Consider the following 27,507-nt stretch of genomic DNA (forward strand, 5'->3'; position numbering starts at 1 on the left):
CTCCATTTGCTAAAGGGCCATTTGGATACTGTGATTTATTTTAAATATATGTTTGTGAAAGTGCTTAGCTGACAGGATTGAGGTTTCTAAATGTATTTATATTGTAGAACTACACATGCCCAACCATTGGAATTTTTATATAAGAAACGATTTTTGGAAATAAACACACACTGCTGATTGCATTTACAGTTTATTTTCAATACATACTTCGGACTGTGCTTAGCTGGCATGATAGTGTGATAGGAATTTATTTATAATTAAGAATAAAACGTACTCCGGCAATGAAATACTCACAGGAGAAACACACCGTTTTTTCCTAGGATTGTTTTTGTTTATTGAGTTAGGACTTGCTGGGCTACTTAACAGTGTCAGCCCTTACAGCTTAAACACATTGGCTAAACCAATAACTCTAGCTAAACACTTTTTAGGCCCCAAACGCGAGACTTATTGGCTTTGCGTGCAGCACCTTTCCGTTGTGTGTCTGTGTAGGTGGGGGCACAGTTTTTAGTCTCTACATTTCTGGCTAAAGCGGACTAAGCAGTTTCTTTCAATCTCTCTTATAAGAGAGTCAGTAATTAGCACATTAAAAGGCACAATGCTTCATCTTGGAGGCAAGGTTATTCAGTGTAAGACACACAACCTTGGCCCCGTGCTCACCGCCCACCTCCTCTTCCCCAGTCACACTTCAGACGTGGTACATTTACCTCGCATGCAGCCGGTCAGTCACAAGAGCTGCACACCAGCTGCCCAGTGTGCACCCTCCTGTGTTCATTGTCCTGTGTGCACTGGCTTGTGTGCAACAGTATGTGTGCAAGTCATGAGTGCATCGTCCTGTGTACCTTCCTGTGTGCATGGTCCTGCATGCACTACCCTGAATGCACCACCTCTGAACACTGTCGCATGTGTACTGCCCTGTGTGCACGTCCCGTGTGCACTGCCCTGGATGCACCACCTCTGTGCACTGTCCTACGTGTCCTGTCCTGTGTGCACTTTCCCCACTGATAACAAAGCCTCGCTATTGTGTTCAATCTCGGGGGTGCTACTGTGGCTGGGCGATGCTCGAGGGCTTCCGTCTGTGATACTCCCTGCCCCCACAGTTGGCAACACTCCACAGGCCCTTAGAATATGTCCAACATACAACCACACACACACAACTGCACACACAACCGCACACACAACCACACATACAACCACACACATACAACCACACACATACAACCACACACTCACAACCACAACCACACACACAACCACACACACACAACCACACACACAACCACAACCACACACCAAACACACACACAACCACACACAACCACACACACAAAACCACACCCACACCACCACAACCACACCCACAACCACACCCACAACCACACACACAGCCACACCCATAAACACACCCACAACCACACATACAACCACACACATACAACCACACACACACAACTACACACACAACCACACACACAACCACACACCCACAACCACACACACACACAAGCACACACACAACCACACACACAACACACACAACCACACACACAACCACACCACCACACCTACACACACCCACACCCACAACCACACATACAACCAGACACATAACCACACAACCACACCGTCAGTGCACAATTTCACCAGACACAGACACCATCAGTCGTCATTGCACTCTTACACCAGGCCCACAGCACCAGACGTCAATGCACGCTTTCACCAGGCACACACACACCACCAGCCGTCAGTGCACGCTTTCACCAGGCACACCCCACCAGCCGTCAGTGCACGCTTTCACCAGGCACACACAACCAGCCGTCAGTGCACACTTCCACCAGGCACACACACCACCAGCTGTCAGTGTACGCTTCCACCAGGCACACACACCACCAGCCATCAGTGCACAATTTCTACAGGCACACACACCTCCAGCCATCAGTGCACACATCAATTGTTAACGCATCCACAATTAACTATGAAGCAATCGCAGTATGACGCATTTTACTTTTAAACATATTCATCTAAAGTGCAGCATGCCACCATTGCTACAAAAATAAATACACTTTTTGTGGCCTACAAATTATAGACTTTTGTTGCAATTGGTGTTGCAATATTTAGCAGTGCCAATTAATTAATTAATTAATTGTGGGTTTCTAACGCACTAGAATCGACTCCCGAAGGAGTATCTCTGCACAGTAGACCGCTGGGGAACCCGTCCTGGCTTTCCCTGTGAGATGGTCCCTACTGGGTATCTCCAAGGTGAAACCAGGCATCCCCGGCGTATGTGGGGGGCCGTTGTGGAGATGAGGCAAGCTAATGCCCAGAGTTGCCGAGTGTGATCCCTGGTTAGAGTAGGCACCGAGGTGAGAATTATCGAGTCCGCTGACCCTGGTCCACGACCCTGCCGCGTCAGGAATTGAACCCTGGTCCCGGGCCGTCCTCTGCTTCCGGGTCTGCCGCCTCTAACCAGTGAGCTACACCACTCCACTTAGCTCAAACTTAATTAATGCGAGACCTATTGCATTGCAAATGCTTGTTCTTTTTCTTTCTTGAAGAGCGGAACCTCTCCTTTCCTAACCTCTATCTACCTGCACGGGGCGCTGTAGCACAGCCCTTTCTCAGCAGCATGTACAGCTTTTAATCTCTAGGCATATCCAGTGTTTCCAGCAGATGTGGCACCCAAGTATGTGCAGGCAGCTGGGCTGATGACTCCACAGGGCAGGCTTCTTGTCTGGGGGATTGTAGTTTCCCAGTTTCTCCAGGAGGCAGCTCCTCCTTTTCTCCAGGCAGTCTGCAGTATTCTTGCATGAAATTTGTGCAGACTGTCCCCACAAGGAAGTAAAAATACGCAGGCTCCTGGCTGCCTGAACTGAGCTTTGCCAGGCTAAGGATTTCACAGCTCTTTGGGCATGACCTCTTCAGCCCTTGAAAAGTGTCTCGAGGCCTCCCCGATGAGGGCGAGCGTCACTTATTGCTTCAGACCTGGACGCTTCAGTTTTAAACCCTGAAGTGCCTAAGGCCGAGTGTCAATCAGTGACACCTCGGCACAGAGCGGGGTGGGGTCAGCAGTCTCACAGACCCCATCCCACTCTGTGACGAGTGGGGGGCTGCTGCCTTCCCTCAGCCGTGACGTGGGGAGGGGGAGGGGCGGGGGGGTAGCAATGTATGGATTACGGACTTTAGCAGGTAAGCAAACATAAAAATAAATACAACGAATTTCGTTGTGTGCACTGCATCACCAAATGCGATGCAGTGCGCGCAACAAAATTCGTTTTATTTATTTTTATGTTTACTTACCTGTTAAAGTCCGTAATCCATACATTACTACCCCCCACCCTGCCCCTCGCCCTCCCCACGTCATCGCCCGGCCGGTACTCCCACTACCGGCCGCGGCTGCCTTCCCTCCTTCCCTCAATGGTTTACCTAAAGTCAGCAAATGAGAGAAGTCATCAGTCCCAACCACCATGGGACCTCTGAGGCTTTCCTCTCCAGGAGCTGCATTGCAGGTAAGTGTTATGTTTTTCAATGTTTGGTGTGTGCGTATATATATAAATGTATGAATTTGTTGTGAGTGAGTATAGTCGATGAGTGTGTGTGATTTTTTTGTGCGCATGCATGTATTTGCGCATTTGTGCATGTGTGGGAGTGAAGCAGTGTATACATGTGTGTGTGGCCCGCCCGCCACCCTCCCTTCTAAAATTCCTAGCTGCTACTGCCCCACTGGGTGATTCCTGTCAGTGGTCCATGAGAACACTAGCACTTTGGCCTAGGTTTAATCCCAGTATCTATCCTAGTCGTTCAGACAACGCAATGTATTCTGCTGGTGCACCTCTGTGAATGGTGTTATGCCGTTAATGCCATTTTGTGTATCCCTCCCAGATTGGTCACACCACAGTCTGTGTCCTCTGGTAAAAACTAGATGAGGGGGTTCGGAATTCCCTGTCAGAGAATCCCCAAAAAAGGGCTCAAAAGATGAAGACTTTCTAACTCAGTTAGCTCTCAGAAAGAGGGAGGTAACAACACCGACTCTTTGTTGTGACACTCCTTTCTGCAAATGTGACAACCAACTAGCCACAAACATGGGCCACCTTTCTGCATTCTATGGTTACAGTACCCCTCTATACAGGTGTCTTTCCTCTTTCAGCATTACTATCTCTATTCATACCCCATGTGGCTATCTCCCCAGTTCTGACACTTTTCCAGTCTAGATGTGTGGCTCTGGTGCACACATCTACAGGTGTGCAATGATCTCTCTGCAGGCTTGGCATTCACATTTGCTACCATAGCACACCTCTCCTGCAGATATACACTTTTTCTGTTTCCCTGCAGGTAGAGTGATCTTTCCTGCAGATAAAGCACTCTTCCTTCCCTTGCTTCTGATGTGGTTCTCTAACACCTGCTCTTGTCTGTGGGCAACTGTGGCTTTCTCTCTGCATATAAGACCCTTTTGCCCGTCCCTCTTCGATTAGAGCATATTTCTACTATACCACTACACATATAGCTCTTCTCAGCTCTCTGTAAAGATAAGGCACACTTGATTTGCTCTCTGCAGATATGACACACTTTCTCCTCTCTCTGCATATGTGGCAATTACCCTCTTTCTGCATATATTACACTCTCTCTGCAGATATGGCTCCCTTCTCTCTCTGCAGATGGGTACTCTTCATTCCTCTCTGTACATTGCGGCACCCCCCTCTCTCTGCATATATAACACTCTGCAGATATGGCTCCCTTCTCTCTGCAGATGAACAGTCTTCATTCTCTCTCCCTACATTTCAGCACTCTCCTCTTGCTGCATATATTACACTCTGCAGATATGGCTCCCTTCTCTCTATGCAGATGAACACTCTTCATTCTCTCTCTGTACATTGTGGCACTCCCCTCTCTCTGCATATATAACACTCTCTCTGCAGATATGGCTCCCTTCTCTCTCTGCAGATGGGCACTCTTCATTCCTCTCTGTACATTGCGGCACTCCCCTCTCTCTGTGTATATATAACGCTGTTTCAGCTATCTCTGCAGATATGGCTGCTGTGTGATATAGCAGATGAGTAACAAGGACCCCCTGTGAAATAAAGAATATAATTCCTAGGACAGTGTAATACACAATGAAAAATAAATTCCTAGGCAATATAATAAAACAACATTCCTCATATAAAGGTTCCTAAAAAATAGACACAGTTTAAGGACCAAATTAAAAAAAATGCTAAATGTAATGATACATATTCAAAGTTATGATCATATCAATACATTAATCAATTAAAAGCCAAGTTTATTAACACAACCATGAGTCTAAACCTATGCTAACATATAATCTCACTAAGTTAAAAATTAAATGTTAAAAACATAATATTGTGACAAATAAATAATGAGTCTTCATTATTTATTTGCCACAATATTATGTTTTTTAACATTGTATTTTTAACTTAGTGAGATATGAGCAATGTTGTTTTATTATATTGCCTAGGAATTTATTTTTCATTGTGATATTGCATATATTATACTTTTTCTTCTGTGTCTCTGCAGATATTACTCTCTTCCCTGTCTATGTACATATGACACACATTCTTCTATCCCTCTTTAGATATTGCTCTGCAGATAGCATCTCTGCTGCCTTTCTCTGCAGAGAGGGCATCTCCTTTCCTCTGTAGATATGGCTCTCTTGATTCTATTTCTCTGACGATTTGGCTCTCTTCTCTGTCTCTGCATATTAGGCACACGACCTCCTCTCTCTTCATATGACAATCTTCCATCATTGTCTCTTTAGATACCCTGTCTGTCTCTGCAGATAAGGTACTCTTCCTTCACTCTCTGCCGATGACAAGCTTCCTTCTGTGTCTCTGCAGATATTGATCCACTGTCTCTCTCTCGCTCTATAGATATGGATCAGCTGTCCCTCCCTAACTCTCACAGTAGAAAATGTTTTCTTCCAACACTCTCTCCCTCTCTCTGTTCTCTCTCTCTCTCTCTCAGTTTTCTCCCTGTCTCTCTGTTTTCTCTCTCTCTCTCTCTGTTTTCTCTCCCCCTCGCTCTTTCTGTGTTCTCTCTCCCTCTCTCTGTTTTCTCTCTCCCTCTCTCTCTCTGTCTCTCTGTTTACTCCCTCTCTCTCTCTGTTTTCTCTCCCCCTCGCTCTTTCTGTGTTCTCTCTCCCTCTCTCTGTTCTCTCTCTCTCTCTCTCTCAGTTTTCTCCCTGTCTCTCTGTTTTCTCTCTCTCTGTTTTCTCTCCCCCTCGCTCTTTCTGTGTTCTCTCTCCCTCTCTCTGTTTTCTCTCTCCCTCTCTCTCTCTGTCTCTCTGTTTACTCCCTCTCTCTCTCTGTTTTCTCTCCCCCTCGCTCTTTCTGTGTTCTCTCTCCCTCTCTCTGTTTTCTCTCTCTGTCTCTCTGTTTACTCCCTCTCTCTCTCTGTTTTCTCTCTCCCTCGCTCTCTCTCTGTTTTCTCTCTCCCTCTGTGTTCTCCCTCTCTCTCTCTGTTTTCTCATTCCCTCTCTCTCCCTGTCTCTCTCTCTTTCTCTCTCTCTCTCTCTCTCTCTCTCTCTCTCTCTCTCTCTCTCTCTCTCTCTCTCTCTCTCTCTCTCTCTCTCTCAGGCATTCTTCCTTTTCTCTCTGCAAATATTTCTGGCTTCCACATCCCTTCAGCTCCTGCAGTCTTCCTGCTCTACCTTTAGATATACTACTTATCTTCCCCAGCCTCGCACAAACTCTGAGCATGTCTTTATCTCTTACCCTTTCAGACCCTGGGATCCCTGGGATGCATGAAGAGGACCTGCAGAGTACTGTGGTGAGTGGCACATGGCAGCAATAAAAGCTCCACCTGCTGGAAGTTCTGTCCGGGCCTTCAAATGTCAGCCCTCTGCTGGGTCGCCTCCAACCTCTTGGACTCTGCTGCTTCTCTCTCCTTGGCTGACCTGGCAGCTTCTCCTTCTTATACCCAGCATCTTTCTCTGTGCCCTTTTCTTTTGTTTTTTTCTCGATTTTTCACTTTTTAGGAGCGTTTAGTTCTCTTTTTACTTCCCTAACTTGGAATGAACAAATGGGCCTGATTATAAGTGGCCCATTGAATCGCAGTCCCTACGCAAACGCCTATTAATTATGGCACGGTAAGCACTAAAATCAGCATGTCAATCCCCAAAAAACTCAGAATTCGCGAACATTCTTGTGCCTGATTAAATCTGGACTCCTCAATGACAGATTTCTATCAGGGCCTATTCCTATTCAGGCCCAAAGTCAGTATAGAGGCAGCGACTGATGAGGAGCGAGCGGAGCAGCTGAGACAGGTGGATACTTTAAAGCGCCTCGCCACACACACCCTCTTATAGGTGAAGACACCTGAGGCCTCTAGTCTAGAACAGAGACATGGTGCCTTCTGCCATTAGCTGGGAACTGAGACCTTCCAGCAGTGACTCACCAATGGACTCTCCTGTCATTAAACGTTGGTTAGCATTAGCAAACACCTGAGGAACAGACACCTGAGACCATCTGTCAGTAAATGATACATGCAACTTTCTGTCATTGCCAGACATCTGAGACCTTGTAGGAATCTTCTGTCAGTAACAGTTGGTTGTAATTAGCAAACACCTGACACATTCTGTTGGTATCAGGCAGCTGAGACCTTCTGTCAGTTTCAGACTTACGGAACCTTGTGTCTGTAACAGGTATTTTGCCAGTAATCGACACCTAAGAATTTCTGTTGGTAACAAACCTTCTGTGAGTGACAGACATCCAGCACGTTCTGTCAGTACAATACACACAAGACTAGCTGTCAGTAACAGACACATGGAATCTTCTGTCACTGACAGACATTCTGTCGGTAACAGGCACCCACGACTTTCTGTCAGTAACAGACACCTAAGACTTTCAATCAGTAACAGACACTGAAGACTTTCTGTCAGTAACAGACAACCAAGACTTTCTGTCAGTAACAGACACCCAAGAATTTCTGTCAGGAACAGACATCTGAGACCTTCTGTCAGTAGAACATGTGTGTAAAAAATACATGTAACCTTCGGTATTTAACCATCCATCGGAAACCTTGTATCAGTAAAAGACACAAGAAAGTTCTGTCACTAACAGTTGCCTCTAATTAGCAAGCACATGAGAACTTTTGCCAGTATCAGACATATGGAACCTTCTGTCAGTAAAAGACATACCGAACCTTCTGTCAGTTACAGACATATGGAGCCTTCTGTCAGTAACAGACAATTAGTCATTTAGCCAAGAATTTCTGTCGCCAACAGACCTTCTGTGAGTAACAGACATCCAAGACTTTCTATCAAAGATATCTGAGACCTTCTATTAGTAACAGGCACATGAAATCTTCTGTCACTGACAGGCACCAAAACCTTTCTGTAAGTACCGGATCGACTGTCAATAACAGACGCACAAGACTTTCTGTCTGTAACAGATGCCTGAATCATTCTATCAGTAACAGGAACGTGAATCTTCTGTCAGTACCAGGCCCCTTATCATTAACAAGTACCTGAGACGTGTTCGTAAAAGACCTTCTGTAAATAAGATATTTTGTGTCAATAACCGACGCCTGAGACATTCTATCCCTAACAGACAAATAGAATGTTCTGTTTAACATTCCATGTTTTATTAGCAGATAGCCGAGACTTTCTAACAGTTATGGACACCTGAGACGTTCTGTCAGTAACAGATACAAGAGACTTTCCGTCAGTAGCAGACACTTGGGACATTGTGTCAGTCACAGTAACAAGGAACCTTGTGTCAGTGTGAGACACATGAAACCTTCTGTCACTAATTATTCAAAACCTAAGATTTTCCGTCAGTAACAGACCCCGGATGACACCTAAAATGTTCTAGCAGTAAAAGACACCATGGCAGTCTGCAGTAACTGACGCCCACGGCGGTCTTTTCGTAAAGAGTGACTGGGGACTTTTGCAATTACAGACCCCTGATGCCAGCTGTCAATACCACACCCTTTGCAAATATCAGAGTCCTATGACCTTCTACCAAGAGCAGGGACCAGTGACCTCTCAGTGGCAGAGATCTGGGTCTTTTTGTCAGGAACAGACTAAACCCCCATGTGAGTAACACAATGACCCCCTAACTGGGATATTCTTTTTATTTTAGCTTCCACCAGACTATTCCACAGAAGATATAAGCCGCTATTCAGCAGAGGACTATAACGACGGAGACCCAGTTTATGGTAAGGACTCGTTGCTATTGTAGACACTCTATAAGAACTGTGCTCTCTCTGGTAAACACTGCCCCTTGTCTGTAGCGCCCAGTCACAGGAGAGCTCCTCTCTCTATGGTAAGTGACAGGTAGAGCACCATCACTGTAGAGTTTCCCTCTACAGTAAAGACTCCCCCTATCGCCAACATGCCACAACTGCAGAAACTATCTCTATGGTAAACAATGGACCTGCCGTGAATGCAGCTTAAATAAAGAGCTATCTATAAGGTAAAGGTGCCCCCTTCTCGTAATACCCCAGAACTGCAGCGATTCCCTGTGTGCTGAACACTGCCCCTATCTTAAGCATATCATAACTGCAGGGATAACGCGCAATCACAACAATTGTTATCTCTTTATGCTAAATACCGCCATATCGCCCCGTAGCTGAACAGATTGCCTCTATGATGTGGGCTCACCTCTTATGTAAGGATCCCATAGTTACAGTGGCACACCCTGGGAATTGACTGTCACTCCTGTAGGCACACTGTAGATGAACTACTTCTCTCTATGCCAGGAGACCCTCTTCAGTGTACAAAATGACTACTTAGATTCACGCAGCATAGTAGCAGACAATCCCTAAGTAATTCTCTCTGGGAAGCACACCATAAAGTAAGAGATTGTCACTTTGGTAATTATTATTATCCAGTATTGGGGTATCTTTCATAGATTCACATGCCTGAATCATTCCCCGTCGTCGAGGCGGGAGTCCCACGGTAAATAAAATAGCAGTGCCAAAGGTAAATACCAGTACTAGGCCCTAAGGAAAAAGGCCTGAGGCCCAAATCCTAATAGCCTACCTACATTATTATGCTAAAAGAACCAAACTTTTGGTACAACCATTCAGATACCAGCACCCTCTAGATTCTTCCCTGCAGAGCCAGTTCTCCTCAGATTTTCACTGCACGTCGTGTGGCAGGGAGTCTCCCTGAGTGCCAACTCAGTTTATTCTTCAAGATGTCTGACAAGAAGGCCTTGTTCAAACCTTGTAGAACCTGCGACAAGAAGAGAGTCCATGTTGATGATCAACTTAAGGACTGCATTTATTGCCTCTACCCTAAACATGAGGCAAACGATTGTAAGATCTGCCGAACCTTCCCTTCAAAAACTCTAGGGATAGGGAGGCAAGAGTCCTGTTGTGGCTTAAATCTTCTTCAGCTGAAGATGATGATAGAGCCTCAACTTCCAACAAGAGAGCAAGATCTCAGGACAGTTCGTCAAGTGAGGGGAGAAAACATCTTAAATCCTCCCACTCTACTTCTGGACCTTCTCAGAGGTCTCCTCCGGCTACAGCTCTCAAGGACTCTAAAAGGGAATCTTCTAAAACTGTGAGTAAAGGCTGTTCTATTCCCTCAGCTTTCCCTTTATCATCGACAATTTCTGTCACATCTTCAGCTCCTTCGTCGACGGCGACTATTTCCACTACTTCTATCAATTCACCTATTCTGTCGACTAGGATTTCTATTGTGACTAAGAAGACCGTCGTCGACGACTTGTCGACGAAGCCCTCGTCGGCAAAGTCATCTAAACACTCATTGATGAAAATACCGTCGACGAAGCCTCCACCGTCCTTGAAAGTTTAGTCGACGAAGCCACAGGTTTCTACTACGCCATTTACGACTGTCCCGTTGACAAAAAAACCAAGCCCGTCGACAACGATCCCGTCGACGCCGAGCCCGTCGACAATGGCCCCGTCGAAGTCGAGTTCGTTGACGATGGTCCCGTCTATGTCGAGTCCGTCGACGTCAAACCCGTTGGTGACTATCCCGTCGACGTCGAGCCCGTCGACGATGATCCCGCCGCCGCCGATTAAAATAAAGAGTCCATTGACTATAGCTCCATTTACAATGATCCCGTCGACTACTGCTCCAGTTACAGTGATGGAACCTACTCCAACTAAGGTTTTGGCGGCAGCAACCTTTTCAACACCTATTTTATCAAAGACTTTTCAGCTTAAATCATATCAAAGACATGACTGTTCATATGTCTCTCCTTTGACTCCATCTCACCTCCTTGAGACATATGTCCAAGAGGAGGATGATGACTATGACAACGATGATGATGAAGGAGCTTTTGGTGTAGCTCGTCATCCTTCCGAATTTAATATTAAATGTCAGGATGAAGAGGAGATGAGGATAACTACCAAGAGCACTACAACCAAGAGAACATTGTGGTACCTCACTACACGGAATACCAGAGACAGTCTAGACTTCCGGATTCTAGCCATCTGCCTCCTAACCTTATTCAGGACTTGCAAGCCATGTTAGCTGATTATAGGCAGCGCTTTCCCCTGCAGCAGGTCATTACACCACCTCAGCCTGTGGTGGCTCCAGATCCTGTTCCTCCACCTGAGGTTCAGACGCCTATGTCTCCAGTTACACAACCTTCTCTGGAGCACCCGCCACCTCAGCCTCCTCAAACTCCAGACACTTCTTGAGATGAGGAAGTGGAAGCCGGTGAGCTGCCAGAAAATCCAGACGTGGATCCATGGGATTCCTACATTATCCCTATGCTTTCTCCACCAACTCCACAACCATCGGACTCTCCACCAGAAGATATAGGTGGATTTCATAACCTCATGCAGCGCGCTGCTGCTAGGTTTCAACTTCCAGTAACTGTGGAACAAACTGAATGTTTCCAACAAACTCCATAGATTTCTTTTTACCTTTGTCTTTTGTCTTTAATCTATTCTGTTCTGTATTTAAGTCATTTAAAAGTTATCTGAGCATGTAGCCGAAAGCCGTGGTCATATTTGGTTTGAATATGTTTATAAGAAAATAAGAGTATCTGAATTCAAATATTTAAAGAAAAGAAAAGGAAAAGAAAAAATATATTTTGTGATACAAGGTTGTCTTGTTGTGGATATACTGAGGTACATGTTAAATACAAGTTGAAACATTGGGATTAGTGCCTATAAAATGTTGTAATCTACTTTGGCCAATTGTTTTTCCCAAAAATTGTATTCCCTGTCCTGGCTAGCTAACCGAGATTCAGGGGCCCCTTTCTTTACAAATTTGATTGACCTCATTCCAGAGGAGAAACGACAGGAAGCTCGGAAAATTCTCCTGGAGGGAGAGCGCGGAGCAGCAGAGACGATTGAGTGCGCCCTGGACATTGTCGATACTAATTTCAGGCAATTAGCTGGGGCTGCAGTTCTCAGACGCCAGGGTTGGTTAAAAGCTACCGCCTTCCGACCAGAAGTCCAAACGAAAATATTAGATATGGCCTACGACGGAGAATTTTGTTTGGCAAACATATTGACGAAGCCTTCCAAGCGATCAAGACTGACACTGATATCACAAGATCTTTAGGTTCCCTGCAGTACAAGCGTGGGACATTCAGAGGCGCTAGAGGACGTGGCTATTCCTCTAGAGGAAGTTACAATACACAACAAAACAGACAATATCAGCCTCAATATCGACAAAATTACCACTCATCATACCGCCAATCAAATACGGCTGTTTTCTCTCGGCACGGAGGCCGAAAAAGCTCCAACAATCAAGGGTGAGACTCTAACAGAAAGTAGTGAGTTCAGCCAGGAACTAATCACATTTCCTTCTCTCCCCATGAGCGCGAAAATGTAATCTCATCTGGAACAGTGGCAAGAAATTACCTACGACCAATGGGTGTTAGACCTAGTGAGAAATGGACACACCCTAGAATTTGTCAACAAGCCACCAACCACTCCGCCCAGGGGACCCCCTCCCCCTCGTCTTCACTTATTGTTCAAATAAGCTTATACAATGCTCCTCAAGAACGGCATAGAAAAGGTCCCAGTACATCTGAAACGGACAGGTTTCTATTCCCGTTTTTTCTTAATCAAAAACAAACCAGGGGAATGACGACCAATCCTGGACCTTCGCAATCTCAACAGATTCCTCAAAAAACAAGGTTTTCGCATGGTCACTCTATCAGAGTTTCTCGGCTGCCTGAACAAGGGATATTTTATGGCTTCTTTAGACATGGAAGACGCTTACTTCCATATCCCAATCCATCCAAAACATCGCAAGTATCTCCGCTTCACTGTGGCTGGCGCCCATTATCAGTTCAAAGTGCTCCCGTTTGGGCTAAAATCGTCTCCAAGGATCTTCACAAACTGCCTGGCCCGGTAACAGCAACGTTGCGTTCTTGGGGAATCCAGGTCTTCCCGTTCATGGACGATTGGTTAATCAAAGGTCCTTCGCAGTACACTGTAACGACTGACATTTCAACATGTCTCAATCTCTGTGCCTCCCTGGGGTTAACTGTGAACAAAAGCAAATCCCAGTTACATCCGAAACAAATCCTGCCTTTCCTTGGAGCACATCTGGACACTATCCAATGCAAGGTGTTCTAATCTCAAGAAAGACAACTTCACCTCCAAAAGCTAGCACTTCGGGTCTCTAAAAGAAAGTCACTTTCTGTTTGCATGTTCGCTTCACTCCTGGGAATGTGCTCTTCAGCCATAAATCTCATTCCCTTGACCCTTACAGGAGGAACTGCATCTTCAATGCAGCTAGCTCTCCACTGGTGGTCACAGTTGACCAATCTGGCACAAGGTCTCACATTCATACAAGATCCCCCAGACTTTATTCTGACAACAGATGCGTCCATGGAGGGATGGGGAGGTCATCTCCAGGATTTGCAAATACAAGGCAAGTGGTCTTAGAAATACAGACAACGACACATCAACAGCCTGGAATTACGAGCAATCTTCCTATCATTGCAAGCTTTCCTTCCAAGGATTACAGGATCATCGGGACTAGTTCGAACCGACAATACCACCAGCATGTTTTACGTGAACAAACAAGGAGGGAGAAGATCGGCAACCTTGTCAAGGGAGGCTCAGGAGTTATGGGAATGGATCACACTCCACAACATAACCCTCAAGGCGGAACATGTCAGAGGCCTCCACAATACCCTGGCGGACACACTCAGCAGATCATTATCCGACTGCCACAGGTGGGAATTAGACCAACTCCAGCTGAACAGAGTGTTCCAGGTCTGGGGCAAACCGACATTGGATTTGTTTGCGACAAAGCAGAATAAAAAATGCCAATATTACGCCAGCAGATATCCTCAACAGGGGTCAAGAGGGAATTCCCTGTCCAAGCGATGGTCCGGGATCTGTGCCTACACTTTTCCCCCAATCCCTTCGATACCAAAGGTGTTACGCAAGATGAAGTAGGAGGGCAGCTGTCTTATCTTAATTGTTCCCCGGTGGCCACATTAATACTTGTTCCAGGAACTTCTCTTGCTATCGCAGGATCAACTGATCCATTTCCATCCCACACCCACACTGCTGTCGAGGAACAAGGGACAGTTGCTTCACCCAGATCCTCAATCTCTCAATTTACACGCATGGCTCTTGATTTCTTAGAATTCAAGGCCCTTGATATCCCTCAGGATTGTCGCGACATTTTAACCACCTCAAGGGCTCAAAGCACAATTAAGACTTATCGTCTTAAATGGAAGAGATTTTACTTTTGGTGTGAAACTAACAAGGTGCATCCGATAGAATCTCCTGCAGAACAGATTCTTCCTTATCTGCTGCATCTGGCTATATCTGGACTCACTTTCTCATGAGTTAAAGTGCATCTAGCCGCTCTCTCCAGATTCAGGAAAGTTGCTAAGATTCCATCACTATGTTCATCATCTCTAATCAAACAGTTCATGAGAGGTCTTTTCAGATCTTTCCCTCCGGTGAGACCTCCTCCTCCCGAGTGGGAACTTAACACGATCCTCACACAGTTGATGAAACACCTGTTCGAACCCATTCACAAAGCCGACCTCAAGTTTCTAACATGGAAGGTTGCTCTGCTTTTGGCTATAACATCCGCTAGGAGAGTAAGTAAAATTCAAGCCTTCACTATAAAGGAGCCATTTCTGCATTTCTCTAAGGATTATGTCACTCTCAGACCTAACCCTACATTCATACCTTAAGTACCGTCCTAATTTCATCTCAATGAGCCGGTAAAGTTATGAACTTTCTTTCCAAACCCGACTACATCGGCGTAAAGAACTTTACATTCTCTGGACATCAAAAGATGTTTAAAATTCTACTTGCAGAGAACAAAATCCTTCAGAAAATCTGATGAACTCTTGGTGGCTTACGGTCAAGCCACACAGGGAACAGCTGTCACAAAAGCCACAATTGCCAGATGGATAGCTTCTACGATCCATTTCTGTCACGACAAAGCTAACAGACTATTGCTGAGAAAGGTTAAAGCTCATTCCACAAGATCTGTGGCAGCGGCTACAGCATTATTTGCTGGAGTAACTATCTGCCGAGCTGCGACATGGAAGAATGTCCACACTTTCACAAGGCATTACTGCCTTCAATCAACATGTCAGGAGGATGCGGCGGTTGGACAAGCTGTCCTCCGCCACCTTTTTTTTGAGAACAGTTCAGGTACCATTCGTTCTCTTCATATTCATACACATATATACGTAAATATATAAAGAGATTTAAAGTTATACATCTATAAAAGTATTTATTTTAATACAAGATGTACAGATTTATATATTCATGACTGTATGTAAAGTCTCCCACCATCTGCAACCGCCTGTATAATTGGCATACTGCTTGCTACCCTGATTCAGGCATGTGAATCTATGAAAGATACCCCAATACTGGATAAGAAAACAAGTTACTTACCTGTAACTACAGTTATCCAGTATTGGTATCTTTCATTGATTCACATGCACCCACCCTCCTCCCCGGAGAGTCAGTTCTCTATTTAGGGATACTTTTTTCCTACTTGTGCTGATGAAAATCTGAGGAGAACTGACTCTGCAGAGAATGTTCTAGAGGGTGCTGGTAGCTGATTGGTTGTACCAAAAGTTTTGTTCTTTTAGCATATTGATGTAGCTAGGCTACTAGGATTTGGGCCTCAGGCCTTTTTCTTTAGGGCCTACTACTGTTATTTACCTTTGGCACTGCTATTTTATTTACGGTGGGACTCCCGCCTCGACGACAGGGAATGATTCAGGCATGTGAATCTATGAAAGATACCAATACTTGACAACTGTAGTTACAGGTAAGTAACTTGTTTTCTTCTGTTCGATCAGGTCTACCATGGTCACCGTGGTTGATGGAATACAGTAATTTTGTGTCTCTTCTTAATGTCTCTAGGGCAACCAGCCATCAGCCAACGGCCTCCAGACCCCACCATAGACAAGACTCACCTGCACATATCCCAGTACACCTTCGTCATTGCAGGGGCCAGCCTGGCCCTCGGGTTCATCCTTTTTGTCGGAATCTTGATCAGGTGAGACGGGAGTATGGCACAGAGACTAGCTGCACATCACAGTGACTTGGTTAATGGTATAGATTAGCATATATAATGACAGCACAAGATCGACTAACACATATCTGCAAGGTGAGCATATACAAGGAAGTACAAATGTATTCTTCATAACTCCATATCTTCTTACTTTGATGATAACCTGATAATCAACTAACTACGTATCATGAACGTAAGCATATATATATATAAGGAACTACAGATTTACTATTCTTTACTCCACCTCTAATTACCTTGATGATAGCCTGGTAATCAACTACCAACTTATCTTGAAGGTGAGCTTATATAAGGAACTACAGATTCTATTGTGCTCAACTCCACATCTACTTAACTTGATGATAGCTTGGTAATCAAATACCTACGTAACGTGAAGTTGAGCATATATGAAGAACTACAGATTTACTATTCGTAACTCCACATCTACTTACCATGATGATAGCCAGGTAATCAACTACCTATGTATCGTGAAGGCAAACATATTTAAGGAACACCAGATTTACTACTCTTAACTCCACGATCTATTTACCTTGGTGATAGCCAAGCAAGTAACTACCTATGTATCGTGAAAGGAAGCATATTGAAGGAACTACAGATTTACTATTCTTAGCTCCACATCTACTTACCTTGATGAGATCTTTTGAATTGGTTTTGTTGAGCTGCTTAAGTGCGAGTTAATAATAACATTTCTGTATTGTGGTACAGCACCTAGGGACCTCACTAACTGTGTCGGGTTTACTTTGCACTCTGGGTTTTTGACGATGTTGCCGCTCCATGAACACCTTAGGGATAGAATAAACCAGATGGTGTTCTAGCCATAGGGGAGCCTTCTGCGTGGGATTGTTTGGTGTGTGAACACATCTTGGATGAAGAACAGCATGTATAGAAAAGGATCCTGGATCTGCCTTGGTTGAAGATCCTGGACACCTGGGACCCAATTCTAAGTTTTAGGTTGTCGAACCCTATGGGGAAACAACTATTACACTGCATGTGTTACAACGCATGCGTTCACCCCGCATGCCGTTGCAACAAAAATTGCTTGCTGTAGGGGGTAGTTTGTGTTGTATTTAACTCCAATACTTTCCCTCCTGTTGCACAGACTGGAGTTGGAATAGTAAATTATTCTATTCCAACATCCAGCGTACCCCCAACAGTAAGTCGAGGTAATAAATTGCCTTGCATCGGCATGCTGGGTAAAAGCGTGCATTGTAATCTCATACAACCGCACTATGTAGTGCAAGAAAAAGCCACCACACTGAATCTGCACCGCTGAGGTTTTGGAATGGCGTAATGCGACACAGTCAAGCCTGCCCAAAAGACCATTGGAGTCCTGTAGGCACAATGGGGAATAATAAAGGGGTGCTCCTATTTCAAGTCACACTACCCAGTGTCCCCTTGCAGCCCAAGCCCGCCCGCAGGAAGAACGGTACAGCCATGTGTGTGACGAGATAGTCTTGCTTGATGCTCTGCTGCTTGTATTGAAATTGTGTTTTCTCAAATATGTGTTGCAGTCCCATGTGCCAAGTTTAAGAATATTCAACAAACTTCATTCCCTTTCCTGGTCTGGAACCCCCTTGAATAATGCAGATCTGTTTAGTTTCACTCCGGATCAAACTCCAACAGAAATTGAGTAATTACTGGGCCAATTTTCCGCAGATTTACGAATTCCGCAGCAATTGCTCATTTTATAAGATGATCATCAGGATCCCACCTGTAATCCCCATTACCTTGCATGCCTCCCACGGAGTTACTGGCACCCTTGATATTGGTAACTTTCTGGGAGTAGTCATTGGGTACACCAACAAGGACTTCTTGATGAGACCATGAGGGAGATGCAAAAGTTATTATATCCCAGGAGCACCTGGCACAGCAATAAATCACATCTACTCGAATAGGTAAGAAATATGCCTAAAAGGGGGGTTTTGTTAATAGTAAAGAAAAGGTAAAAATTGTAAAAAGACACAGAAGCTCCTGCTATGCTTCCTTTCTGCGTCTAGAGCCGCTCTTTACTGATTGTGAAGGGCCACCAGAGAATATGAAATGAATGAACCATCAAAGGGAAGATTGATGCTCCAAGAAGGAAACAAACTATTCTACAATGAGTTAAAATCAACTACTCCTTAAGGCATTGAGTATTGATACTCTACACCACAAAAAGATATATTAGTCTGTAACAAAACAGCAATAAAATCATGGGAAAGAGGACATCCTTCTCAGTGTTTAGCATTTAACATAACCTTTTGTTAAATAGTAACCCTGGTGTAAATACATGTCAATCTGAAATTTAAATAATTGAGTAATTATGATATATTGGATGAAGTAAGAGACAAAAGTGGGATAATACTTGTGTCTGCGTCTTTAATAAATTTAGATCTTTTCATTACAGTAAGTTAGGGAAATCCACACTTTGCGGCACGACCAGTGGCTCCTATTACACTTGCTTAAAGCATATTTATTACACCCATAGAAGCATGATGGATGGGTTATGTCACCAATCAGCTGCTCTGAAAATGTCCTCAAGGTTGACTCCTACTGCTTTGGAGGAGTGGTTCTTATTAGGTCTGGGTGGAGTTTGCTGAGTTCTGCTATGCGGAACTCCTCAAAGTGACCCAAATATCTGGCCCGCTATGTGAAGTTTTGCAAGCGGTGGAGTGCGTTACGTCACGCTGTCTGCGCTGATTTTTAGGGCGGGTGTTTGTCCCACACTGTAAAATCAGTGGGAACTACACCATGTGCAGCGCACGAGGGCACTGCTTCTTTTTGCCTCTCGAGTAGATGTTCTACTCGAATGGAAGCTTCCTCAATGTGAACGAGTTTCTCAAAGCAAGCGGTAGTGACCATCCGTGACCACCCATGTTGAGAAATGACCCCGGAAGTGGTCTGGGGTAAGATTTTCCAAGCTCACGCTCACCAAATTAATGCTGGCACACGCAAGCGAGGAAAAAACTCAGCTCCACAGAGCTTTCCAGAACTCTGCATTCTACACAGAGTGGGAAAAAGTCAGCAAACTATGCGAGGGGAGCTGAATTTCATGCCTAGGTCTAATTCTTGCCCTGGTGTCTGCGGATCCCTTAAGGACTGTATGCCGTCTCATCCACGATTATTAACAAAATTAAATACCATTAGAAGTTTCATAAAGTATATATACATAAAAAACTAAATTTTAAACTTACATTTTGAAAACACTCTCTAAATGGAATTGAAATTGGTGGCTATTAGTGAAGTTGGTATCCTTAGTTTCATTTGTGGGAGCAGCACAAGTACATTATACAGAATCTAGTGTTGACAACTGGTGGCCTCAATTAAAGTACTGGTATGCATGGACATAAAAGAGAGCATGCATTAGAAGCAAAAAAGACAAAGTGCTATGCTAGAGTTTAGCCTAATGCATTAGCTTTTAGAAATAAAAGCACATTCTACAAAACTCCAACCTTCACATTTAATTTTAAACTCGAATGATTTATATTTTTTGTTCATGAATTAAATAAAGTATTTCATAATTTTATATTTATTCGATCTATGCGTGTCTCCCTATTTGCGTATTGTTTTGAGGTTCATATTGTTGGAATTACTTAGGCAGGGGTCCTCAACTCTCAGTACAGATTCAGTGAGGGTCCTCAGAAGTCAGAATGTTAAGAACCTCTAATTTAAAGGCTATAGGCCCTATTGATGAATAAGGATCTTAATGTTCACTGGCCATCCCTAGATTGCTGCTTGGTCGGCTGTACCCCTCGGTCTAATGTGTGTTGGGACGCAATGCAAGAGGACGAGGTTTTCCGAAAAATGATGTTCTCAGACTGCTTGTACTCATTTCACGTATACGTTAACCATACAATTATCATACCTGTTAGAAAAAAAATTGTAATGCTGGATTAACATCACTTAGGGAAAAATACTTTGGTCCTAGAGGTTAAATTATTTGATTACTCCTCAGATGTTCCCCCAGCAGTTACCACTGATACTATTGTGTTTTAATGAAACAGCCGAATGATGGATATTAACCCAGCTGTGCGCTTTGCCTGAGGAGCTTAGATGTATTACGAAATACATTATTTGTGTTCCAATCGTCAAAATGGATTAGAATCGCAATATACTCACTAACGACACCACAAACCGGAACTGGTATTATCACTCCGGGGATACCTAGAGCTCAAGCATGTTTGATGAAAGAGACACAGTCTAACTGACTAAAGTCCTGGTGAAATCTAGACTCAGAAAACTTTTAGAGGCCATGAAATCTAGAGTTCCCGACAACAGAAAGCGCTGAAATTGTTCTTGTTGGTTTATGAACAATTCTGGAAATTGTAGAGAAGAATTCGAATATGCAAAGAGTTCCAGGAGAACCGCAAACCCTGGTTGATGTTCCTCAAATGGAGCTATTATGATGACTGACACCATCTGATTAGAGTCAGACAGCTGTAGGTCCTGGCACAACTGGAGAGGAAGCCTTGTGTAGGTTTTGAGGTGAGTCGTTTAGGCAAACATCTGTAGATTTCACAGTAGGATCTGGTCTGCAGCTGAAACGTGTGGTAGTTGTGTGTGGATCATGAGAAAAAGGACTCTAGACATTGTACATTATTTGCAAGACTGACCGGAGAAGACACCGTGGGCGCAACGGGCATGTGTTTCCCCGGGGCACTTTCACATTACAAAAAAGGCTGCAGTTGCTTATGCGGCCGTTTCTGTAATACAGATACTGCTGGCACACATATAGCGTCAGCGCTTTCACTAGAAAGTGTTACCTCATTTGCATGGTGGTGTGGCTCCATTCGAATGAGGGAATTCGTTTGCCTCTGCGCCTGCGGAGTATTTTAGACACCGCCTCAGAGGATAGCAAAGCTTTAGTGGGGGAAAGGCGCTCCTATGGAACCCCCCCCCCCGGAGACATCCCCTTGCAGGCGGGTCAAGTCACTGACTGCACCCGACTTCAAGGGGATCTCTCTCTCCTCTTAAAAGTGCAGACGGGTTGCAGGCTGCTCCATGAAACAAGGTGCAGCTGCTTCAAAGCCACTCCATATTTCACTTGAATGCCCTAGGGACACTGCATTCAACATAAAACGGTGCACTCTCCTTGTTAGCGCCGAGTGCACTTTTTAAAAGGTGCGCTCAGCGCTATCAAGGAGAGTGCACCGCATTCTATAATACAGACCCACTTACTATATTCCAAACTAATACTGAAGTGTCCATCCACTAGTGTGTTGTGCGTTTCTGGTACGGTGCTCCACCGTGATTGAAATGTGCCGACTTAGACAAAACTCATAAAAATATTTGGTCAAGTCTGCTAAACGTTTGTCCAAGTTCCCCCGGGTTGATTGATGTATCTACCATAAGATTGTTCATGAGGAAGAGGATACAGCAAATTACTTTCTTTTTTTTTTTTTTTTTTTGGAAAACCTTTATTTTTAAATCAAAGTACACTGCTATTTAGCCATACATCCCGGAGGCTAGGCAGCATAATATCATTAGAACGGCTGGTGCACTAAAAACATAGTGTAAAATCGTACAAGGTTTATTTTTAATGTTATAAGAATTAAGAAAAACGAAATTGAACACAAGAAAAAGAGCACCAAACTAGTGCTAGAAGGCAAGGCAGAAGGACATGTATGCGACAATACCCAGGCCAGGGGAAGACTAGGCCGATAATCCTGAAAAAAAAAATACACATATGAACAGTGCCAAATGGATGACCATGGGAGGGAAAGAGTGCAGGATGTGTCTATTAGTAACACTTGGGTTGACGCCATAGGCTACGGAGATAATCGTTAATCCAAGGGGGCAGTGTCAGGCGGGAGACAGATATCACCCATATATTCATTCCAGGCCCCCCAGATCTTATGCCACTTCTTGGGTTTACCCCGGGCCACATATACTGTTTTCTCACGAAACATACACCAATCCATGTTGGTCTTCCACAATGTCACCGAGGGAGGTGACGCCGCGACCCACTTCTGGGCAATGTCACGTTTTGCCACCATATTACCCAAGGTGATCCATTGGGTTTGCGCACTGTTGTAGTCCGTGGGGCCCCATACATTCAGCAGGCAGCGCCGGGCCTCGGCCAGCAAGTCCACTCCAGTCACCTCACTCATCACCATGTGGATACGAGCAAATTACTTTCTTGTTTCTGGAAGTCTGGATGGCAAAAGAGCCAGTAAGCAGTACTACACAATCGCTATGCCTTGTTGACTCTGTCTGAGACTATAAACCACCAGTCCAATACTGGCTGCAAAATGCTCCTCAACCTGACATTCTTGCTTTACACTCTAATAGCAGATCAGGGAAAAGATTGGAAATTGCTCTGCTTTTCCATCCCTAGATGTTTGAGCCACTAGAAAGCCTCTTACATTGTTTTCTAATCTAAAGGAATTATGTCGGGATGTTAAAGGACTTATCTTAAGTGGCAGATTTCCAGTCTCCGGGGAGTTTTGTAATGTAGATCACCTGAAACATTGCTTCTATAGAAGATGCGTAAAGCCCAACTACAGTGGCATATTTGTCTGCGTGAAGCATGAAATATCTGCATAAGGGACAATTGTATCTAAACAGTCCTGAAAAAATGTACTTTAATGTTACTAGGTGAGTAAGTACATGTGCCAACTTTTTTTAAAAAACACGTTGAGTTTGTAGACCCCTCTAATGCTTGGTCTTAAGGCAAAACCTCAAGCGATGTAGATTACATCTATTCAGAATCATGTGTGATGAGTATGAAGAATGACTTGGGGAAACAGGTTTGTCGCCTAGCTGAACATTTAGCCAATGCTTTCTACATCACATTTAGTGACCTGTGGATCTTAGCGCTTTTTGTCTCAGCTTCTTTACCACTGACCGCAGTAGAGTGTACAAGCTTGAGACTGGCCCACAGTAAATTGGCTGGGGTTAAGGAAGTGTGGGGACTAGAAAATTAGATTTGTTTTTAAATATTGAAATCCTTTAGCACATTATGCTAAAGCAATTTCTCTATAATCTTGTACAGTTCACTTGTTTTGTAAGATGGCAAATCTTGCAATTAGGAGGAAATTCATGAGGATGGGACAATGCTTTATGGAATGCCCTAGGTTGAGTAGTCACTGTATATGACCATCACACAGAGGCTTCTGCAGCACACTTCTTGGAGGATTGCTTTGAAGAGGAAATCCCTATGGGAAGGAGCACTTGGTTGGACGGATCTTGCAGAAGTTTGGAGGCATTTTGTATTACGAAAAGTGTTTTTATTTTTTTAGAGTCCTCCATACTAATCTGTTTGGTTTTAGGGGAATTCTGCACACTCTCATTCATGTGGGAGTCCTAAAAAATTATCTGTGTACACTTTTTTGACTTTTCTTTTGAAAAATAAGGCAATTGTGGTTTGGGGGTAAGCACCAAAGAATGTTAATTCTAGTCTATTTCTCAATTAATGAGAATTTCTTTTTTGTTGTAGGTACAAGAAAAAATGGCTGAAGGATTCCCCAAAAGGAGGAAAGCTCCACTCTGTTTTCCCCTTCTGTCCACTGAGTAAGATGACCCCAGAAGATCTTCAGCCTTCGCCAAACAGCATCCCGCTGGTGTCTCCTCCATCGTCTCCCGTCAGTGATGGCCCTGCAGATGCCAGTGGAGACTCTATCTCGCCGGGTAGTTATGATGTCACAAATCTGAACTACTTCTTTTTCTCCAGGTAGCAGTGGCATCATTGTGAAGCTGGGAGTTTCGTGGCAGACATGTGTTCAGCTCTCAGAGACAATGTTGTGCAAATTGATTGTATCCATTGATGAGTATTTCTTGCAAGACAAAGACCTTTGGCATTCTTTGGATTAAGGGAGCTTTAGCGTACAGATCCTCCCAGTTAGGATTTGAGGTTAAGATTATACGCAGTTGTTGTGAGGCTCCGACGAGAAACCCCCACTGCACGATTCTCATCCATAAGCATCTTGGACAATTTGGAACCCTTGTTTACAGTCTCCTTTGTTAAGACTGGTCATCAAATAACTAAGCAAGCTCTGCCACTAGAGAAATATCAACAAGAAAAACAAGTCACTTTTCATAAGGTTTATACAGTGATGCCATGATGGACTGATTGGCCAGCTATAAGCCTAACGAGTCAATGGAAATTGTTGACATTGTGTTTTCATCTCGTTGATGTCCTTGGATGTCGCTGGATAAGGAACAATCGTGTCAGTACTTCCGGGTTATGAAGTATTTTAGAAACAGGCTAATGTACATTCTGTATAGCCTCTTCATGCACACCTAGATTATGTGTAGGTGTGGTCTTGTGGTACAGATGATGGATGTTTTGTGATCTTTGGAAAATCGCTTAATTCCCTATGGGCCCATTTACCTTACCTGTGAAAACCAGGCAGCACTTCCAAATGGAGAGAATGCCGGCTTCGGTGTAAATATCTGGACTTATACATTAGGAGAAAGAATCTCTCTCCATGACTGTGAGCAGTTTCAGGCAATTCTGATTTTGTCTTGAGGGTTTGGAATGTTCCTCCTTGCTAAATGGAAATTGATACTACAGAAATTCCCTCTTTTCAACAGTTCCTATCATTATTTGACTTGAAATTCTAAGATCGTTGCTGATGTAGGAATTGGTTTTCGGAGCCTGGTCTAACCGTGTGCCCCTAACTAGCAGACGATTTTTGCATCTTTTTAATTATCCACCACTCTCAACCACAAGTATTATTACAGAGGCATCTCACCAAGCCCAACATCTTTGACGTCACTCCATGACCTCCCAGATTCATATTGATGACAGCAAGAAACAAACAATTCTTTGATAGAGAATTTGCTAATTTCATAACATACTTTGAGGTGAGCAAAATGTCACTTCAGTTTTGCAACGAGATGCCTTCCATCACATCTCACTTCATTTATGTAGGAATTACAGAGGACAGGTCTCAAGGAGATACAAACATTAACTTTATCCCTACTCACAAACTGCCTACCACACGATTTGTGTTTTCAGTGTTTCATAAGTGGAAGGGTTTAACGAAGGATTGATGCCAGATCGTCATTGAAGTTGTGAGATTACTTCTTTTCCACCCAGGATTATCTCCCAGTAAAGTAATCGAGAAGTCAAGTTGTAAAGTTAATTCTCCTTTCCTGTAGTTTGCACCTCTTCTCCTTGCTTCCCTTCTGCTGCTGGCTCATCTCCCACCCTCTGCCACCCATATTGAAGGTTAGTCCCTTCCCTGATCTTTTCTCTTATCCATGGTCCTTGTCCTTCATGTTTCCCTCTTTCTTTGTCTTCTTTCCTTCCTTTTCCTAATGCAAAGCGCTTTCTCAGTGCATCTTTATCCATGCTTTGTCTTCTTCCAATTGCACCTCACATGTTTCTTTCTTCCTTTGACCTTATTATTCTTTTTCTCTTGATTGTGTTTCAATTTTGGCAAGTTGGGTTGTGGCTCCAGTCAATCAATCAATTAGTGTTCTTGTAAAGTTCAACTACTCACCCGTAAGGGTCTCAATGTGCTGAGAGGGGGGATCTGCTGTTCACTCAAAGAGCCAGGTCTGGAGGTCCTTCCTGAATTGAGGCAGAGATGGAGAATGCCTGAGATGCAGAGGTAGGGAGTTCCAGATCCTTGCAGTGATGTAGGAAAAGGTTTCTCCAGTGAGGGATAAAGCGCTCTTAATCTATACGGCATGTTTAAAAAAATTAACTTTCTCGTCCTCCTTTACTCTACTGACCATTTGTTCAAACTCTGCTGCTATCCACTTCCGGTGTTTGAACCGCTCACTCCGTCACTTCTCTTACATGTATCACTCATTGTAAATATTGTTCATATTTTGAAACTGTAAATATGTCAATAAATGTATTCACGGTGATGACACAAGTTGGTATTTCTCATCTGACTGAAAATGCTGTGGTATGACACTTGTATTTGCACTGATTGAGTAATGAAGCCCCTAGAACAGATGTGCTGTACAATGTAACACGTCTGTACATAAAACCTTACAATTGGGCAGTCGTGGCCTGTGCAGGTAAGAGCTGGAGGGCCAGGTTGGTGGTGATTTTGACAGACGGTGAGGAGGGAAAATTATTTATTTATTTAATTTTCCCTTATGGTTGTATGTCGAACCCCCCTCCCCCCAACCCAGCCCCACAGATTTTACCTGCACGGGCCACAGCTGCAATTGGGTGAAGACACATGGATTAGTCAAGAATGCAGGAGCTTGAGTCATAGGAATTCAGTCATCCCTAAATATTGCTCTTGTCTGGTTTTGTGGAAATTCCCAATATTCGTCAATTGATCTAATGAACACATTTGTTTAAAGTGTGCCTAAAGTGTTCTGAATGTGAGATGGAAAACTTTTCTTACAATTATCTATATCTTATACTGGTCCTGAGACAACATGCTTCAGGTTAGGGGGAAAATCTGTCTTGTAGAGTCCCATATCATACATAGATCTGAAGAAACGTTGCTCTGGTGAGAGGGGACGCTCTTCTTTAAGGGAACTATTGGATATGCAGATCTGACAAAAGCTTTTTTCAGGTGAGAGAGAACCCCTGTTTCATATTCAGATCAGAAGAGTGCTTGCTGCAGGTGAGAGGAACACTGGTCCTGTAGGACACTGCAGCATATAAAGACCTGGCGAAAGCTTTCCTCAGGTGAGTGGGAGCACTTGCTTTATAAGAAACAATATCAAAAGCCTAACTGAAGAAATCAATGAATTGAGGAGCAAGACCAATATGACATCCTTTCAGAGAGAGCTTTGAACCTATCCCTCTTGTCATCTTGAATGATTTTCTCTAAAACTGTACACAAATTGTTTGACTTTTTCCTAGCGCCTTAAAACCCTACTGGGAAAGCGATGCTTATTAGGAGATAACATACAACAGATGAGGATCAGCAGAAAGTTTGGTCAAATCGAGTTTAAAGAGTCAGTAGGGAGCTTTGGGGCGGGAACTGTAGGTTGAGAATTGATTTCAGGTAAAAGAGAAAGATCTTGAGTCTCTCGCTGAAAGCCGGATGGGCGCTACTCCACGGCTATGCACCGGTACACTGTCACATAGTTTGGGGTATTGCACTACAAAGTAGTTGCCCCTGCGGCTGAAG

At 44.0% G+C, this 27,507-nt stretch overlaps 1 protein-coding gene across 2 annotated transcripts in view; it reads left to right on the top strand.

The window, feature by feature from the left end:
- IL6R (interleukin 6 receptor) overlaps window positions 1-26,283 on the top strand; it is a 106,132-nt gene extending 79,849 nt beyond the window's left edge. For both annotated transcript variants that reach the window (XM_086947591.1, XM_086947592.1), the window contains 4 exons: window positions 6,728-6,774; window positions 9,090-9,165; window positions 16,306-16,441; window positions 23,892-26,283. In XM_086947591.1, the coding sequence (XP_086803717.1) occupies window positions 6,728-6,774; window positions 9,090-9,165; window positions 16,306-16,441; window positions 23,892-24,129 (497 nt within the window). In that variant the 3' untranslated portion in view covers window positions 24,130-26,283. The remainder of the gene's footprint in view (window positions 1-6,727; window positions 6,775-9,089; window positions 9,166-16,305; window positions 16,442-23,891) is intronic.
- The last annotated feature ends 1,224 nt before the right edge of the window (window positions 26,284-27,507 follow it).

The sequence above is a fragment of the Lissotriton vulgaris genome, chromosome 12 (genome assembly GCF_964263255.1).
Source record: "Lissotriton vulgaris chromosome 12, aLisVul1.2, whole genome shotgun sequence".
Classification (NCBI taxonomy): Eukaryota; Metazoa; Chordata; class Amphibia; order Caudata; family Salamandridae; genus Lissotriton; species Lissotriton vulgaris.